This window comes from Diaphorina citri, unplaced genomic scaffold, assembly GCF_000475195.1.
Source record: "Diaphorina citri unplaced genomic scaffold, Diaci psyllid genome assembly version 1.1 scaffold2856, whole genome shotgun sequence".
NCBI classification, from domain to species: domain Eukaryota; kingdom Metazoa; phylum Arthropoda; class Insecta; order Hemiptera; family Psyllidae; genus Diaphorina; species Diaphorina citri.
Genome location: NW_007380272.1, coordinates 1016 through 15661, shown reverse-complemented (window position 1 = coordinate 15661; position 14646 = coordinate 1016). Strand labels below are relative to the sequence as shown.

At 41.1% G+C, this 14646-nt stretch overlaps 1 protein-coding gene across 1 annotated transcript; it reads right to left on the bottom strand.

The window, feature by feature from the left end:
* Positions 1-6693: 6693 nt before the first annotated feature.
* LOC103519635 (carbonic anhydrase 1) lies at positions 6694-14383 on the bottom strand. Its single transcript, XM_008484724.2, has 6 exons — positions 14302-14383; positions 12960-13109; positions 12566-12802; positions 11936-12168; positions 11214-11444; positions 6694-6955 (listed from the first exon to the last, which is right to left on the bottom strand). The coding sequence occupies exons 1-6, from the start codon at positions 14381-14383 to the stop codon at positions 6752-6754; spliced, it is 1137 nt and encodes a 378-aa protein (XP_008482946.1). The 3' UTR covers positions 6694-6751.
* Positions 14384-14646: the final 263 nt, after the last annotated feature.

Below are 14646 nucleotides of genomic sequence, written 5' to 3'. Positions count from 1 at the left end.
TTTCATTTTACATACCAGTCGAACCTGTCCAAGTGGGACTCGTCTAAATGGGAAACCTGGATGAGTGGGAACAAATTACCCGTCCCTTGGGTGTCAATAATAGTGTTTGTTTTCTTCTAAATAGGAAAAAAGCAGAGTGGAAGTGATGCATTGTTTCTAATATGAAATAGATGCAGAACAGTTAACGTCATGGATATGTCTCATTGAACTAGATTGAGCTTTTCCTGTTTGCCAATAATACAGAACATGGGGGGAGGCAGGGAGGGAGACAAAAAAATTAATCGAGCTGAAACTTCGAATTCGCTTCGTTCGACTCCCACCCGAGGCGGATTTTATCCTGGAAAATTTTTCATGGAACTTGTAGGGTAGCGCGTCTGCCTCGTAATCGCCAGGTCGCGAGTTCGATTCCCACCCCGGGCGGCATACCCTGAACGGATAATAGGAATCTTGTCTTCCTTCTCTCTTCGCTTTCAGCAATATATAAGGCCTTACCAATTACAGTTTCCAATTGTTGAAAATAATAATAACCTGTGTCCAAACATATCAAACCTCTTGGAAGAAAAATCTGTCACCAACAAGGGGGCGTGGTTAGAGAGCCAGTATCTTAAGAACGCGCTCCTATTGGCTGGAAGGAGATCGCTAGGAGCCAATAGGATTACTTACCTGCGTGTTGCGCTTACTTGGGTGATGTTTCAAAGTCATAGAGCAGGAAAAATGAGGACCAACGGAATTTTTCTTTTTCTTCTGGGACTCCTAGATACCGAGATAAATCGATCTGACCGATAAATCGTAAAGTTTGACGTCACGACATATGCTCCCGTAGGCGATGACGTCATAATTCATGACTCCCGCTTCGTCCCGTAGGCGATGACGTCATAATTCATGACTCCCGCTTCGTTTGTTTGTGCGCAAGCGTTTCTGCGCATTTTGACGTGAAATCAGACGTCACAACTCTTTGAACTCTTTCATTAGAACAGCAATTAAAATTTGAATTCTCGACCTTTTAAAGTTACCTACTTTTTCGGAGATTTGGATTTTTCACAACTTTTTACGTAGGAATCGACCTTTTATTAAAAATACCTATTTTCCCAATTGCAACTCCTCCATTAAACAGGTTCGAGTGTAATTTTTTTTCTTTTAATCCACCTGGGATACTTGCCTCGGTGGTGTAGTGGTCAATACGCTCGCCTGGTAAACAGGAGTGCGTGGGTTCAATCCCAGACGAAATATGGAATTTTATCTTCAAGATGATTTGAGAATTTGACCACAATATGAGCCTACTGCTGGAGAAAAGGGACTTTTCAATCCTCAGCGAGCAGTATAAATAATCCAGATGCTCCCACAGTTCTATACAATACAGTCCATTCTACACTCTCTGAGCAAGGGGGCGTGGTTAGAGAGCCAGACGCACTATTGGCTGGAAGGAGAGCCAATAGGATTACTTACCTGCGTTCTAGATGCTCCCACAGTTCTATAAAGTACAGTCCATTCTACACTCTCTGAGCAAGGGGGCGTGGTTAGAGAGCCAGACGCACTATTGGCTTGAAGGAGAGCCAATAGGATTACTTACCTGCGTTCTAGATGCTCCCACAGTTCTATACAGTACAGTCCATTCTACACTCTCTGAGCAAGGGGGCGTGGTTAGAGAGCCAGACGCACTCCTATTGGCTGGAAGGAGATCGCTAGGAGCCAATAGGATTACTTACCTGCGTTCTAGATGCTCCCACAGTTCTATACAGTACAGTCCATTCTACACTCTCTGAGCAAGGAGGCGTGGTTAGAGAGCCAGACGCACTCCTATTGGCTGGAAGGAGAGCCAATAGGATTACTTACCTGCGTTCTAGATGCTCCCACAGTTCTATACAGTACAGTCCATTCTACACTCTCTGAGCAAGGGGGCGTGGTTAGAGAGCCAAACGCACTCCTCCCAACCTCTATTTGAATTAGAGGTATACGAGCCCAACTTTGCCCCACCAAGTCAAAATACGCGGCCTGCCAAACTGCCTAGTGATAGAAATTGTTTTTATAATTTTGTTCTTTTGTTTAATTATTGATTTTCTCTCTATCTCTCTCTCCTTTCCTCCCTCTCATTCTCTCTCTTTCTTATTAGGTAGTTGCCTATGTAAAAAAATAGAAAGTAAGAGAAGCATTGTTTTAATTTAAGTACCTACCTATTTTGTTTATTTCTCAGGGAAATAAATTTTACCTACATGTTTACTTAAACCAAAAATTAATTTTTTCTTTCCCTTGTCGAATTGAATTGAATAGGTAATAAACAGATAAGGTTCGTTCTCGGAACGGCTGGCTTTCTTCTATCCTGTCTTCCTTCTCTCTTCGTTTACGGGACGATAAGAGTACGAGGCATGTAAAAAAAATATTTGCGTATTGCATACTCAAATTAAATATAAGGCGACCATACAAACAGCTTGGTAATATGGGTAATATGCAATTCCTTCGTAACGCGGTTGCTAACTAAAAGTCCCGGATTCTGTTCCCAGAGTTGACGAAAGTTTGTACTTCATTCTAAATTATTGGTAGTTCAGTTCAATTAACGCTTTCCCCGTTTTGCCTGCCTAAAGTCAAAATAGAAAATACAGCAAGTGAAAACAGCTAGGGATAAAGGTAATATCACAGAACAAATATGTACAACATATTTATTTTATTTTTAACAACCTAACAAGATAATTCAAAACAAATATTCATCAAGACCTACAAGACATTTTGAATTCAACAAGATTTTCTTTTCGAGCTGAGTTTTGTACAAACAGTATTCTTCTATCGTGTCGCGCTAATCTTATATTATAAAATCAAGATCCATTCACTCATTCACATTTCATACACTGATCGCTCTATCCCCTACAGTACAGTCCATTCTACACTCTCTGAGCAAGGGGGCGTGGTTAGAGAGCCAGACGCACTCCTATTGGCTGGAAGGAGATCGCTAGAAGCCAATAGGATTACTTACCTGCGTTCTAGATGCTGCCACAGTTCTATACAGTACAGTCCATTCTATACTCTCTGAGCAAGGGGGCGTGGTTAGAGAGCCAGACGCTCTCCTATTGGCTGGAAGGAGATCGCTAGAAGCCAATAGAATTACTTACCTGCGTTCTAGATGCTCCCACAGTTCTATACAGTACAGTCCATTCTACACTCTCTGAGCAAGGGGGCGTGGTTAGAGAGCCAGAACGCACTACTATTGGCTGGAAGGAGAGCCAATAGGATTATTCTTGGATTCTCGTTTATCCAGGTTCGACTGTATTTTGTTTATCTGTTTTTAATAATAGGTATGTTACCTATCACCTATCGTACATATTATGTACATATCGTACCTATGTGATTTCGCGATTATGTTCGCGGATTTGGCGATTATGTTCACGGATTTCGCGATTATGTTCGCACCTAATCCAGGATAGATAGTTAGTGGACAGGTAACGGGCAGATAGGTTTCGTAGGTAAGTAGTTTGCATTGCCCGAAACAAAAACCTGGATTCTTTTGTGTTGAAAATGTTGTCTTCGTCATATAGGTACTCGTATCAACAAAAGCGGACAAACCATTTCAGAATCATAATTCTTAAATGAACCTCCTCACTAACAATCAAACTAGCTAAAAATAGTCCGTCCCTTATACTTTTTTATTACTATTGTAATAATAAAGGAAGGAGAAGGACGGACTAAAAATTACAAAACTTTTCTTCGATTCCTTCCATTGTTTCCCCTACTTCATTACTTAAGAGCCTGTTCCCACTACTTGTGAGTTTCATTCGATCGGCCTAGCACTTACGAGGCAGACGCACTACCAACTAAGCTAACTAGGCTGGCTACTCCAAGTAAGCAATAATAGTTTCCTGTACTTACACACCTAATCCAGGATAGATAGTTAGTGGACAGGTAACGGGCAGATAGGTTTCGTAGGTAAGTAGTTTGCATTGCCCGAAACAAAAACCTGAATTCTTTTGTGTTGAAAATGTTGTCTGACAACTTGTCATATAGGTACTCGTATCAACAAAAGCGGACAAACCATTTCAGAATCATAATTCTTAAATGAACCTCCTCACTAACAATCAAACTAGCTAAAAATTACAAACCTTTTTAGTCCCGTCCTTCCTTTATTATTACAATAGTAATAAAAAGGTATAAGGGACGGACTATTGTATTCGCTTCGGTGTCGTCTGTCATTCTGTCACTCTGTCTGTGCCCATAGAAGGACTTATCCAAACCTAGTCGACCTATATATCAAATTAAAGGTCTTTTTACCAGGAACACGAAAATGGTGGTGCAAATTTTGTCCTAAAAACCATAAAACCAAAAAAACTGGTTTTTGGGGGATTTTTTTCACATTTTCTCACACATTAAAAAATGAGCTCTGATCTTGAAATTTGTCGCGACGACCTAGGTATGAACTCAAAGCGAGAAAGTTTTAGATAACACTTCAGTCGTTAATTTAAGACCGGTTTTAGCGTCACCTAGGTTAAGTAACTCAAAGCGAGAATTTTCCACATTTTCTCACACAAATGAGCTCTGATCTTGAAATTTGTCGCGACGACCTATGAACTCAAAGCGAGAAAGTTTCTTCACATTTTCTCACACAAATGAGCTCTGATCTCGAAATTTGTCGCGACGACCTATGAACTCAAAGCGAGAAAGTTTTAGATAACACTTCAGTCGTTATTTTAAGACCGGTTTTAGCGTCACCAATGTTAAGCTACGCCGAGCAAGGCCAATAAATGAATGGGTGACTTAAACCTTATATTGAGAATAAAGGGAGAACGGGCTCTCTAGTCTTGATTTTAAATCATTACATGAAAGTAAAATCAAAAAATCAAATCAAGAATAATAATAAACTGAATATTAAACAAATTATTAGGTAGGTACATAGGTACTGATTTTCTTTAATCACGATCGAATAAACTACGGGCTAAAAAATTCCCGGAGGGACGGGCCCAGCTTGTTTCGATTCCTTCCATTGTTTCCCCTACTTCATTACTTAAGAGCCTGTTCCCACTTGTGAGTTTCATTCGTTTTTTTTTCGCCAGCCTAGTTAGCTTAGTTGGTAGTGCGTCTGCCTTAGCGCTAGGCCGCGGGTTCGATTCCCGCCCGGGGCGGATTTTATCCTGATGCTATAATGTTCGTTCTCGGAACGGCTGGCTTTCTCCTATCTTGTCTTCCTTCTCTCTTCGATTTCGGGATAAGACCATAGCAGTTACAGTTCCCTCTGTCAAACCTCTTAAAAAAAAAAATCGATTTTTTTCGAATGTCCTGTAAGGTAATGTAATTTAAATGGGAGTGTTGCCTTTCTCCTATCTCTTCCTTCTCTCTTCGATTTCGGGACGATAAGACCATAGCAGTTACAGTTCCCTCTGTCAAACCTCTTAAAAAAATCGATTTTTTTTCGAATGTGCTTTAGGTAATGTAATTTAAATGTGGGAGTGTTCCCCAAATTAACCCCTTCTGCTTCCCAGGGCACGTTTGGAGCTGGGGCTACGGCAACCCGAATCTTCTATGTAAAATCAACATCACCATTCCTGATCTGAACACCACTCAGGAGTATTGGGGACCTATTGACCCCACCAAATCATCCAGCTATGATTTTGTTCGGGACCTGTTCACGGAAGTGCGTTCTGTGTTTCACGATGAGTTCTTGCATACTGGAGGGGATGAGGTGGACTTCTACTGTTGGTAAGACTGAGTTCATGTCCATTCCTATTCTTACACCCAGAGATTGATGGCCCTTCAGGCCATTTTGGTACCATGAACTAGCGGGATTCCAGAGCGAAGCGACGGAATTCAGCTAGTACCTGAATATACACAGTAGCGCTAATACCTGAATATACACAGTAGCGCTAGCGCTAAGCTATACACATGAGATATTCTACTAGCCCCTGACTTGTCATCATAGACAGTTTGCGAAAATCTAAACCGATCCTGAGATATGATCAATTTTTGATCGCTAAAATCTCTATAAGAAATACACAGAGTGCAGAGACTGCGGAAGAGAAATGTTCCGCTCTCGACCAACATTTTGAGTTTCATTTATGTTTTTAGTTTGATAAATATGCAGCTAATAAGGAGCGCGCAGCGCGACCGTATTTTTTATTATTTTCTACAAGTTCGGCCATGCCTTTTCTACAAGATTCCCATAGACAGTCAAGTAGTCTGAGCTTTGTACAAACAGTATTCTTCTATCGTGGTGAGGTTGAGTGCGGCGGTAGTTGTATTTGATGTCCGAGCCTTCCGCGGAGTTTAGAGTCTTGAAAGTGTCCAGCTGAGAAGAAAAATAAATTTTGGTAAATAACATGTCTGAGCCTTCCGCGGAGTTTAGAGTCTTGAAAGTGTCCAGCTGAGAAGAAAAATAAATTTTGGTAAATAACATCAATCAATGATCGTAATTGGTGGAGAGGCTTCGTACATCGACCCGTCCCATGATGGAACGATTATGGATTGATTGATTGATTGAACATCATTAAAAAATGAAATTAAAAAAAAGAGCCTGGTTAGCTTGGAGGGTAGCGCTTTCGCCTTCTTAATGAGGTTGAGTGCGGCGGTAGTTGTATTTGATGTCCGAGCCTTCCGCGGAGTTTAGAGTCTTGAAAGTGTCCAGCTGAGAAGAAAAATTAATTTTGGTAAATAACATTGCAAATATTTCAACGAAATATTAACATTTCAAATATTTCGATTGCAAATATTTATGAACTAGCGGGATTCCAGAGCGAAGCGACGGAATTCAGCTAGTACCTGAATATACACAGTAGCGCTAATACCTGAATATACACAGTAGCGCTAGCGCTAAGCTATACACATGAGATATTCTACTAGCCCCTGACTTGTCATCATAGACAGTCAAGTAGTCTGAGCTTTGTACAAACAGTATTCTTCTATCGTGGTGAGGTTGAGTGCGGCGGTAGTTGTATTTGATGTCTGAGCCTTCCGCGGAGTTTAGAGTCTTGAAAGTGTCCAGCTGAGAAGAAAAATAAATTTTGGTAAATAACATCAATCAATGATCGAAACATTAGAGACTAGGGTTGCCAACTTTTTTTTCGGCATATACGGTACAAACTAGCAAAATAATGAAAAAATACGGATTTCCCGATTTTTACCCGGAACAAAGGCATTTCAGCCAGAGCGAGCTAGGCCTAGAGATCCAGATTTATGAGTCATGCTGCATGCACCTGTACGCCCCTCTCATTCTCTCTCTTTCTTATTAGGTAGTTGCCTATGTAAAAAAATAGAAAGTAAGAGAAGCATTGTTTTAATTTAAGTACCTATTTTGTTTATTTCTCAGGGAAATAAATTATTTTACCTACCCTACATGTTTACTTAAACCGTAATTTTTTTTTCTTTCCCTTGTCAAATTGAGTTGAATTGGTAATAAATAGATAAGGTTCGTTCTCGGAACGGCTGGCTTTTGCATAGGAACGGCTGGCTTTCTCCTAATCACTACCCTAAATTTCAGCTTCCCATCTTTAGCCGTTCAAAAAATATTCAGGGGTCCCCGGACTTTTGAAACACTCTGTATATCCTGTCTTTCTTCTCTCTTCGTTTTCGGGACGATAAGAGGACGAGGCATGTAAAAAATATATTTGCGTATTGCATACTCAAATTAAATATAAGGCGACCATACAAACAGCTTGGTAATATGCAATTCCTTCGTAACGCGGTTGCTAACAGGAAGTCCCGGATTCGAATACCAGAGTTGACGAAAGTTTGTACTTTATTTCTAAGGCATGTAAAAAAAATATTTGCGTATTGCATACTCAAATTAAATATAAGGCGACCATACAAACAGCTTGGTAATATGCAATTCCTTCGTAACGCGGTTGTGTTTTCTTCTAAATAGGAAACTGTTCCCAGAGTTGACGAAAGTTTGTACTTTATTTCTAAATTAGTGGTAGTTCAGTTCAATTAACGCTTTCCCCGTTTTGCCTGCCTAAAGTCAAAATGGAAAATAAAATACACCAAGTGAAAACAGCTAGGGATAAAGGTAATATCACAGAACAAATATGTACAGCATATTTATTTTAATTTTTAACAACCTAACAAGATAGTTCAAAACAAATATTCATCAAGACCTACAAGACATTTTGAATTCGTCAAGATTTTATACTTATGCCTACAAGACAATACAACACAAGATTTTAGTAACAATGCCAGCAAAAAAAAAAAAAAGAAAAAAAAGAAGTCCCTGAACATATTCTGTCTTCTTTCTCGCATCGATTTCGGGACGATGAGACCTTAGCAGTTGCAGTTCCCTCTGTCAAACATCTTATGATCTCTAAATAAGGAAAGTAAAAAAGTAACTAACCAACTAGCCAGCCTAGGAAGGTAGCACAACCGAGGCAGCTAACTTCTTTTCGAGCTGAGTTTTGTACAAACAGTATTCTTCTCTCATGATGTAGTCGCGCTAATACCTGAATATACACAGTCGCGCTAATACCTGAATATACACAGTCGCGCTAATCTTATATTATAAAATCAAGATCCATTCACTCATTCACATTTTACACACTGATCGCTCTATCCCCTGAACCACAACACCTAGAAAGCTAAAATTTGGTAGGAATATTCCTTTTATGGTCTAGGTGTGCAATAAGAAAGGATTTTGCGAAAATCTAAACCGATCCTGAGATATGATCAATTTTTGATCGCTAAAATCACCATAAGAAATACACAGAGTGCAGAGACTGAGGGAGAGAAAACTTTTCCTCGCTCGCCAAATATTTGAGTTTCGTTTATGTTTTTAGTTTGACAAGTTCGGCCATGCCTTTTCCACAAGTTTGGCCATGCCTCGGGATGAACTAGCGGGATTCCGGAGCGAAGCGACGGAATTCAGCTAGTATCTTATATTATAAGAACGAGATCCATTCACAGTTCACACACTGATCGTTTACAATATCTCTAACCGTTTAGTCGATATAGCTGAAAACCGCCAAAAATCGGTCAAAATACCGCCAACCGCAGCACCTATTTTTACCAAACGTTTTGTGTTGCATCCTTGTCACATTTGTAAACTCCATACCAAATTTCAAGTCTCTAGCTCATACCGTTCCCGATATATTGTTAAATTACACCGAAAACCGCCAAAAAGCGGTAAAATGCCGCCAACTGTTGCACCGGTCTTAACCAAAAGTTTCGTGTCGCATCCTTGTCACATTTGACAGCTGCATACCAAATTTCAAGTCTCTAGCTCTTACCGTTTCCGAGATATTGTTAAATTACACCGAAAACCGCCAAAAAGCGGTAAAATGCCGCCAAGCGTTGCACCGGTCTTAACCAAAAGTTTCGTGTCGCATCCTTGTCACATTTGAAAGATACATACCAAATTTCAAGTCTCTAGCTCTTACCGTTCTCGAGATATTTTGTTTACAGACAGACAGACAGACAGACACACAGACAGACACACACACGGACCAATGGCTGAAACTTTGGATTTAGGCTCTAGGGACCTCAAAACGTGTTTTGGCACTAAAATCTGACCATCGAAAATTTGACCCGATTACATTACTTTCCTTCCTATAGGATAAGGAAAGTAAAAATGAAATTAAAAAGAAAAAAAGAGCCTGGTTAGATTGGAGGGTAGCGCTTTCGCCTTCTAAGCGCTAGGTCGCGGGTTCGATTCCCACCCGGGGCGGATTTTATCCTAAACAGATAAGGTTCGTACTCGGAACGGCTGGCTTTCCTCGTATCCTGTCTTCCTTCTCTCTTCACTTAAGGGACATTGAGACCTTGGCAGTTACAGTTCCCTCTATCAAACAGGATAGGAGAAAGCCAGTCGTTCCGAGAACAAACCTTATCTGTGTTTAAGATAAAGTTCGTCTCGGGCGGGAATCGAGCCTATGGCCTAGCGCTTACAATGCAGCCGCACTACCCTCCAAAATAACTAGCCTCGCAAACAGGATAGGAGAAAGCCAGTCGTTCCGAGAACAAACCTTATCTGTGTTTAAGATAAAGTTCGTCTCGGGCGGGAATCGAGCCTATGACCTAGCGCTTACAATGCAGCCGCACTACCCTCCAAAATAACTAGCCTCGCAAGCAAATGTCACTATTAATAGTGGCAATAATAGCAAATGTCACTATTAATAGTGTCAATAATAGCAAATGTCACGATTAATAGTGTCAATAATAGCAAATGTCACTATTAATAGTGTCAATAATAGCAAATGTCACGATTAATAGTGTCAATAATAGCAAATGTCACTATTAATAGTGTCAATAATAGCAAATGTCACTATTAATAGTGTCAATAATAGTGTTTGTTTTCTTCTAAATAGGAAAAAAGCAGAGTGGAAGTGATGCATTGTTTCTAATATGAAATAGATGCAGAATAGTTAACGTCATGGATATGCCTCATTGAACTAGATTGAGCTTTTCCTGTTTACCAATAATACAGAACATAGGGGGAGGCAGGGAGGGAGACAAAAAATTAATCGAGCTGAAACTTCGAATTCGCTTTGTTCGATTCCCATCCGGGACGGAATTTATCCTGGAAAATTTTCAAGGGTGATGCATTGTTTCTAATATGAAATAGATGCAGAATAGTTAACGTCATGGATATGCCTCATTGAACTAGATTGAGCTTTTCCTGTTTGCCAATAACACAGAACATAGGGGGAGGCAGGGAGGGAGACAAAAAAATAATCGAGCTGAAACTTCGAATTCACTTCGTTCGACTCCCACCTGAGGCGGATTTTGTCCTGAAATTTTTTTCAAGAACTTGTAAGGTAACACGTCTGCCTTGTAATCGCCAGGTCGCGAGTTCGATTCCCACCCGGGGCGGCATACCCTGAACGGATAATAGGAACGGCTGGCTTTCTCCTATCCTGTCTTCCTTCTCTCTTCGCTTTCAGCACTATATAAGGTGCCTTACCAGTTACAGTTTCCTACATCAAAACTCTTGAAAATAAAAATAACCTGTGTCCAAACATATCAAACCTCTTGGAAGAAAAATCTGTCACCAACAAGGGGGCGTGGTTAGAGAGCCAGTATCTTAAGAACGCGCTCCTATTGGCTGGAAGGAGATCGCTAGGAGCCAATAGGATTACTTACCTGTGTTCTAGAAATCTAGATGAATAGGATTACTTACCTGCGTTCTAGATGCTTCCACAGTTCTATACAGTACAGTCCATTCTACACTCTCTGAGCAAGGGGGCGTGGTTAGAGAACCAGACGCTCTCCTATTGGCTGGAAGGAAATCGCTAGGAGCCAATAGGATTACTTACTTGTGTTCTAGATGCTCCCACAGTTCTATACAGTACAGTCCATTCTACACTCTCTGAGCAAGGGGGCGTGGTTAGTGAGCCAGAGTATCGGAAGAACGCACTCCTATTGGCTGGAAGGAGATCGCTAGGAGCCAATGGAATGGGGAGGGAGGTGGATTCACCAGGATCGTCGATGGTTTCACCCAATGAGGAGACGAGGGGGGCTAGGATGGGGTTGTCCTCGGGCGTTTCCTGAAAATGGGAGGACATTTGTAATAGAATAGTGTAGATTAGGAGGCGTGTACAAAAACACCGTAGCCAAGGCCTGAACAGTGCCGTATTTATTTATTTATATTTAAACACCATTATCAAGGTACGTGAACTCACGTGACGTGATCCAATGAGGAGACGAGGGGGGCTAGGATGGGGTTGTCCTCGGGCGTTTCCTGAAAATGGGAGGACATTTGTAATAGAATAGTGTAGATCAGGAGGCGTGTACAAAAACACCGTAGCCAAGGCCTGAAAAAGCCGTATTTATTTTTTATTTATATTTAAACACCATTATCAAGGTACGTTTACACTATGGTCAATCGAAATCGCGTGAAGTAAGTCAAAACTGGCCAAGGGTAATCTCTCCTATTCCACCTAGAACGGTAGAGTTTAGGTAAAAATACTACCTTTCATAGTGTGTTTCTACGTGAGCTCACGTGACGTGACAGTAGTGTGTTTCTAAATTTACTTACATGAATGATGACAGCTATCACAGCGAGGCCCCTAGGCTCGTCTTTAGCCTCGGTTAGAGACTCGTACTGACTATTATAATGGACCAGATGCACCTCCGTAGCCAATCTTTGTCCATTGAACGTGTGTTCCGAGCCTCCCCAATGGAAGTGTATCGAGTCCAGGATGTAGTAGTTGTAGAGGCCCCCGGCCGCGATACCAATCTCTTTCTCATTCTGGTCCAGTTTGAGAACCACTGCACAGAATGGAAAATAGGAGAATAAAGGTATAAGTGAATGGAGTCTAGTATGTAGTAGTTGTAGAGCCCCCGGCCGCGATTCCGATCTCCTTCTCATTCTGGTCTAGTTTGAGAACCACTGCACACAATGGAAAATAGGAGAATAAAGGTATAAGTGAATGGAGTCTAGTATGTAGTAGTTGTAGAGCCCCCGGCCGCGATACCGATCTCTTTCTCATTCTGGTCCAGTTTGAGAACCACTGCATGGAGTGGAGAACAGAATAAACGTATATTCATTAAAGATCTCCTTGCTGCAAATCTATTTACATCTCAAACTTCTGGAGGAGAAAGATTTGATGAGAAAGAAGAGTACACGGAAAGTAAGGACGTGATAGTAGTGTGTTTCTAAATTTACTTACATGAATGATGACAGCTATCACAGCGAGGCCCCTAGGCTCGTCTTTAGCCTCGGTTAGAGACTCGTACTGACTATTATAATGGACCAGATGCACCTCCGTAGCCAACCTCTGTCCATTGAACGTGTGTTCCGAGCCTCCCCAATGGAAGTGTATCGAGTCCAGGATGTAGTAGTTGTAGAGGCCCCCGGCCGCGATTCCGATCTCTTTCTCGTTCTGGTCTAGTTTGAGAACCACTGCATGGAGAGAGGGAGAGAGAAATAGCATCAGAATAAAGGTAAACAAATTATTAGGAGCCTGTATAGAAGAAACCCGCAGGATTTTATTCACGGGGAGAAATTTCCTGATGGACAAGTCCTAACATTAGCCACTAATTGATTCGTAGGATGTTACCTGTGTGTCCATTGTTGGTGATATTAGTGGACACTGGTCGTCCGTAGTGGATGAAGGCTATGGGTTCGATACTCGCTGATGGCAAAGCATTTCTCCGAGACAGATCTACTGGGGATTGTCGCGTTCCGTTCTCACAAAGTCCTTCCCAATCTGAAAACGATACACAAAAAAGTAGTAGTAAGGTTGGAAGCGTATCAAATGGAGCTGTTTCAGTGAACAGATAATTATTTGATCACACTGATCCTTCAGTTTTTTTTCACTTAGAGATAACTGTTGGTACATAATTTTTGGCGGCCTATCAACTGGTCACGCAAATTCGGGAACCAAATGGTACCAAAAGAAGATTTTGGGGATTAACAGGTAATGCGGTCTGAGAGAGTTACCTGTAACTGCTAAGGTCTTATCGTTTTAACATCGAAGACACAAGGAAGACAGGATAGGAGAAAGGCAGCCGTTCCGAGAACAAACCTTATCCCTTCAGGATAAAATCCACCCCGGGCGGGAATATCGAACCCGCGGCCTAGCGCTTACAAGGCAGATGCGCTACCAACCGAACTAACTAGGCTATCTTCTTTTTATGGCGATTTGATTTCTATTTGATAGATTGACATTCTCACACCTAACACTATAGCCTAGTCTCATTAGAAGCTGATGGGGAGACCTACCTCACTGAGTGAGTGGATATGTCACAACAAGCTACTTCCTAATCAAAAACAATGCACTGGGGATCACACTACACACAATATGAAATGGTTCGCGGTATTAATAAGTGCATTAAGTGAGATAGTAGGAGGAAACTAACAGGCAGAGAGACAGGAAAAATCTGGTGTGAATATGTAGCTATCACATTGACATGACATCGCTGCCATAAACGACTTTCTACTGTAATAAATGTAAATGTAAATGCAGTTTCTTTGTGTTAAAAATGGTTCGCGGTATTAATAAGTGCATTAAGTGAGATAGTAGGAGGAAACTAACAGGCAGAGAGACAGGAAAAATCTGGTGTGAATAATACGTACCTAGCTATCATATTGACACGACATTAGCTGCCATAAACGAATTTCTACAGTAATTAACAATACGAAGGAATTTTAATTGTGTTAAGCATTCATTTTACGAATGCATGCCCTTCGCACTCAACCTTTGCTATTTCTTTATCAAGGAAAATTTCCAGGCTGCTATCCTCTCTGTTTAAAGTCCCCCCCCAGCCAGACTTCTGTTATGCCTGAATGATTTCCACAAATGTCACTCCCCTTCATTCTACATATTTACTACGCTCAATTGTATGACTTGACCTGGACTCGAACCAACAACCTTCAAGTCTGACTGAGGGTCTACTTACCTTTGTCTCCCTCCTCCTCCTCCCCACTTGCATATTTCCAAGCTGCACATTCTGAAATCCAACAATCAAATGAAACAAACATTAGAAATATGAGTAGATAAATTGATAAATATTTGTTTTCTTTTCCCCCCCTTTTTTAATGGGTACATAAAATTTAGGCAGAGGTAGTCACTATCAGGCACACTTGACAGGTCGCCAGAGAGACTTATTATTGCTGCCATTCACTATCAGGTAGACCTGACAGGCGCACCTGTTCAGGTTTACCTGATAGTGAATGGCCGGCCGGCCATGGAGGAAGTCCCGATTTCGATTTATGGCGAGGGAAAAAAACGGAGATTAAAAAAA

Bases quoted from the DNA above. Each gene is read 5' to 3' on its own strand.
- LOC103519635 (XM_008484724.2), bottom strand. From the start codon at position 14,383: ATGTTTGTTTCATTTGATTGTTGGATTTCAGAATGTGCAGCTTGGAAA. The intron at 12,169-12,565 runs GTAAATTTAGAA...CATTCTGTGCAG, and splicing joins AGCTGTCATCATTCATGTAA to TGGTTCTCAAACTGGACCAG. The intron at 6,956-11,213 runs GTAAGTAATCCT...TTTTCTTCTCAG, and splicing joins TGGGAGCATCTAGAACACAA to CTGGACACTTTCAAGACTCT.